Raw genomic sequence first — 4,881 nt, 5'->3', positions numbered from 1 at the left:
ACATAAGAAAGCCAACAATTGAATTGCCTCATGAGAGCATATCTAATTAAATATTAATTCCTAAAACATATATATAATATACATTGGTTTTCTACACTGCACGCATCTTCTTTATATATTGGCCCTCACCTTAAGTTACCACATGTAAGACACCGGCATAAATTTTACACATTATTCCACATCATTGAATTTTATTTTACAAGAACAATGAATGAAAACTAAAATAGAGATGCATTTAGGTGACAAAAAAATATTTGGCCCAACAAATAAGGAAGGAGCTGCATTAATGGATATAGTCCTAAATAATCTTAGTCATAATTTGCATCAACTGACTGAACTGCTCACAAATATATATTCTCTTACTTGGTGTAATCAGCTATGTCATCCATACGTATATTGCTACTGGGCATAGTAATTTTTTGTTAGACAAATTGCAGAAAATCCATCTCAAATCTTTAGATACCCCAAGTGAATTTTGCAAATAGGACCATTCCCTCAACCGACTGTTAATGGTCATATGAATGACTTTTATTGCCCTGTATAATGAATATATATATAATGAAAAAAAAAAAAAAAAAAATAGTAAAACAATTTTATAAATTTGTTCTAAAAAAAGTTGTTTGAACAAATTTGATGGGATCTGAATTTTTTAACTACTTCTAATCAAAAGTCATATGAAATGACTTTTATACACTTGTGATATTTTTTGCTCCTGTTTTTTAATTGTTTCTTAAATAATTTTCTGTCTTTCTAATATCTACAAAGACACACCTTTTTTTTTTTTTTTTTTTCTCCTCTTCATTGATAAAGTGGTACTATTACCAAACATATGAGAACATTAAGGGCACATTTAGCAACAGAGGTATACTAATGAAATATTTTAAACAATATTATTACCAAACAAATTAAAAAAAAAATTCAATTATGAAAAGTACTTTACACTGTATCATCAACCAGTTATTGACAACAAAATTATAGCAACTCTACTGGTAAAAACGTTTCTGCTTCAAAAGGCACTTTGCTCTGCTGGCAAGAACCTTTAGCTTACTTGTAGTGTTCCTCGCTATACTTACAACATTTTCACCCTTACGAGTAAAAAAATTAATACCCTTCAAAGTTATAGTGTCCCCCCTCCACTTGGAGGGTATTCTTGAGTAACATAGTCATTTGGATTGTCGAAGAAGGAACATTTTGTTTTCCGTTTAAAGATACCACCTCCATAGGTAGATGAGACCATGTCAATAAACAGGGGAAAATGCAATAAAGCAAATAAGGTTGCTGGGACACAAACAAGCGACATGATCAGAAAATATGCCCAACTTGTCCATCTGTCAAGCACAATATCAAGCGTGGCACCAAAAGCTACCATCATGGTGGCAATAGACAAGAAATGGGTAGCCAAACCAATTATCAATCTCTTGGGCAATGCCTTAAAGAAATCTTTTTCCTCAAAGCGTGAAGTGAGGATGCTAAGGAACATTAACACTGCAGTAAACGAAGAGAATAGAGCAAATGCATCTGATATTATGAAAACCATAAAGTTGTCATGGTGTAGGAACTTGGGATCCCCTGATTGCAATGGGGTCTTCCTTGACTCGTCGGGTTTATCAACAGCACCACCTGATAATGTGAAGGCTGCAGCAAACATAACAGTGACAATGAGAGTGGCTACAATTGTACATGATGTTGCCGTATCTCTCGTCCATTGTTCTCCTTGTTTAACTAATTCAGCGTGCGATTTTGTGAACAATTCTGGAAGAGTGTTTCCATTCTTGTTAGCAAGAATTTTGTATGAAGATGGTACCATCCTCTCCACCTCCTATCACAGTTGAAGGGGAAAAAACTAAATTAAAACCTGGTCTAATTCAACTATTTATATGAATTAATATAAGGGCTTAAAGACATGAGCAACATTGATGTGAGGGATAATTCTTACTACCCTCCAAATGGATGGAAGTGGATTAATAATGCTACAACCAAATGATTCATCAATGACCAGGTTCATTGACTCATTGCATATATACTAGTTACTTATAGGTTTGCTAGTAAAATGTAAGTTCCCAAATCAATCACATCATAAATAATGATGGAGTACTAGTATATATTTCGATACAAGATGTAGAAATCTAAGAATTATATTACGTACGTACCTTGTACCATTGTATTTCTCTCTGCACTTTCACAGCTGCACCTGGAGGCTTGCTGAATATTTTCGACAACTGTTGTTCTCCTTTTTTCTGTAAAGCTTCATCTGGAACATCTACTAATGGGTATGCTGCGATGTGTAACATACTGTTCGATTCTACCAGAGTTCCAGTGGCTTTGTTTCTTTGTTCAGTAGTTAAACCATAAATGAGGTTCCATATTTTCTCCTGACGGGAAGCAAGTGCAATGTGAAATATGGTTCCACTTTTCTTATCGTCCCATGGGAAAGCAGGATTCGACCTCAGGACTCCCTCAACAAATTCACCATTCCCATATTGATGGCTATTTTTATGGCCTCGACGTATATTTCAGCATACTCAGGATCAAAAGTCCATATTGGACAACACATAATGCTGAGTAGTTTACGGGCTCGGATGTTTTTTATCTTCATATTCAATATTTTTCCATTAAAATATGCAATTCTTTTCCAAGTAAAAAGATTAAAAAAAATTATAATTTAAATAAAAAAGGTACTACTATAATGAAATTAAGAAATACTCGTATGAATAGAATAGTAGTAGTAGTCTGCTTTCATACCTATTGTTTTACCAACATTTGACATTAATCCTATCACAGCCCTCTGTCCCAAAAAATAAATTCCTTTCACAGCCCTCCCTGCTTTTGTATCCATTGCTTTAGCAACATTTGACGTTACTCTTTTTACAAATCAGAGCCTGATCGCTGTTATAACTTATACATCATAAAAACAATGATCTCATCAGCACAACATATCTAAATTTTTTGTTTTCTCTTCTTATATGTTTTTATTTTATCTGATGTATGTACAATAACATTTTTTTTTTTTTTTGAGATTTGATTTTTTTTTCATTGGCAAGAAATTGCCATTTGTCGTGGAATTTTTTTTTTTTAGAATAATAATATATTATTTGAATCTTATTACTGGTTCTGTCACATTGTACCCGATAAAATTATTTCAATGAAAAATATTGAAAATGCAAAATGGGAGAGAGATCAAGATATACTTTTTGAATAAACTGTGTTTCTGAAACTGGCCATGGATGGATGAGGATATCCTGCAGGTGGATTTTCAATATCGCTCCTAGTATCAAAGTTACCTGCTTGTTGGTTATCCATACCTACCAAAAAAAAAGAATGATAATGTATATCATTTTAATAGAAACACATCTGAAAGTTAAAAATATTAATGGACAATATGGAGAGAGATGAGAGATACATACCGGTTGACTGAACTTTATTTGACGTATCAATACCTACCGGAAAGAAGGAATATATATATATATATTTTTTTTTAGTTAGCACCAGGAACTCTCTTAGGCAGGGCCCCTTCAGGACCCACCCTAGGCTACAAACCTGGGGGTGCAGAGTCTCGCCCCAAGATAAACCGGGTAAGTCGGGGGTGATAATGGGGTTGGTAGGGATCAAACACTGGCCTAGTGGAAGCCAATACCAAGTACCTACCAACTGAGCCAAGCCCCCAGGGGCTGGAAAGAAGGAATATTGATTATATCATTTTAATAGAAACATATTTGATCAAAGTTATAGTATTGTTTTTAACTAACAAAAAAAAGTTATAGTATTGTTAATTATACAATAATCATGGAATTAATTAATTAAGAAGAGATAATAGTGCAGTCTAGAGATTCAGTGCAGCATAAGCGTGTTAAAAAATAACAATAATAATAATAATAATTAAAGAGTATTGATACTACCAATGCTTGGACTCTCACAAGTAGGGATGACAATTTGTCCCGTCCCTCCCCGCCCCGTCCCGTTTTTGGTAGTTTTGGGGGACCTTTTAGCTTATTTGGGCAGGGAGTGGTTTGATGTAATAAAAACTCGTGCGGGTTTGGTGAGGGAGCGAGGAGAAGTCGCTCCGCCCCGTTTAGATAAACAAATTACTTAAGTTCCCTTATTTCATTAGTATATATATTAAGTATCATATATAACAATATTAAAGTAATAAACGAATTTGATTAGAAGGAAAATTGTAATGGTGAAAAAAACAAAAAAGAGCAAATCTATTTCAACAATAAATAAATTATGGTTTTAAACGGGGCGGGATGGGTATCCGTGGAGTAAAAATGTTAAACGGTTGCAAGGATGGACTAAAAAGTCTTCCCGTTTTTGCAGTTTTGGGAAGGAACGGGGGTGACGTTTTTAAACGGTTGCAGGGACGGGAGAGAATACACCCGTCCAAACCCGCCCCCGTTTCTTTTAAACAGGGTAGGATGGGTATCCGCGGAGTAAAAATGTTAAACGGTTGCAGGGATGGACTGAAAAGTCTTCCCGTTTTTGCAGTTTTGGGAGGGAACGGGGGCGGCGTTTTTAAACAGTTGCAGGGACGGGAGAGAATACACCCGTCCAAACCCGCCCCCGTTGCCATCCCTACTCACAAGGTGGTGCTACCTTCTGAGTCTTGTGTCGTTGAATTTTTTTTTTTTTAATAAATAAAAAAAATAAATTAATTAGATGGGTATTTTACTTACACATGTAAATCAAGCTTTTAAAGTATCCGAGTTGATTTCCACTTGAGAAAGCAGAAAACATCATTGCCATTCTATTCAAGTTCTCTTTCAAATACTCCTTAATTACGTTAGAATCATATTCGCGTTCCAAGTGCTTCAGTGCCAAATCTATGAACGCATATTGTGCCAATATATTAGAGAGAGAGAAATACTTAAAGAAATTACATAA

General features: G+C 34.8%; 1 protein-coding gene across 1 annotated transcript; it reads right to left on the bottom strand.

Moving 5' to 3' along the window:
- Window positions 1-1,117: 1,117 nt before the first annotated feature.
- LOC132272851 (ankyrin repeat-containing protein At5g02620-like) lies at window positions 1,118-2,554 on the bottom strand. Its single transcript, XM_059773930.1, has 3 exons — window positions 2,471-2,554; window positions 2,151-2,372; window positions 1,118-1,819 (listed from the first exon to the last, which is right to left on the bottom strand). The coding sequence occupies exons 1-3, from the start codon at window positions 2,552-2,554 to the stop codon at window positions 1,118-1,120; spliced, it is 1,008 nt and encodes a 335-aa protein (XP_059629913.1).
- Between the last annotated feature and the right edge of the window lie 2,327 nt (window positions 2,555-4,881).

The sequence above is a fragment of the Cornus florida genome, unplaced genomic scaffold (assembly GCF_030987335.1).
Source record: "Cornus florida cultivar Cherokee Brave unplaced genomic scaffold, ASM3098733v1 CherokeeBrave_3.0.0_Hap2_Chr09, whole genome shotgun sequence".
Lineage (NCBI taxonomy): Eukaryota > Viridiplantae > Streptophyta > Magnoliopsida > Cornales > Cornaceae > Cornus > Cornus florida.
Note: the sequence above shows the minus strand (reverse complement) of the source record. Positions and strands in the feature narration are given on the sequence as shown.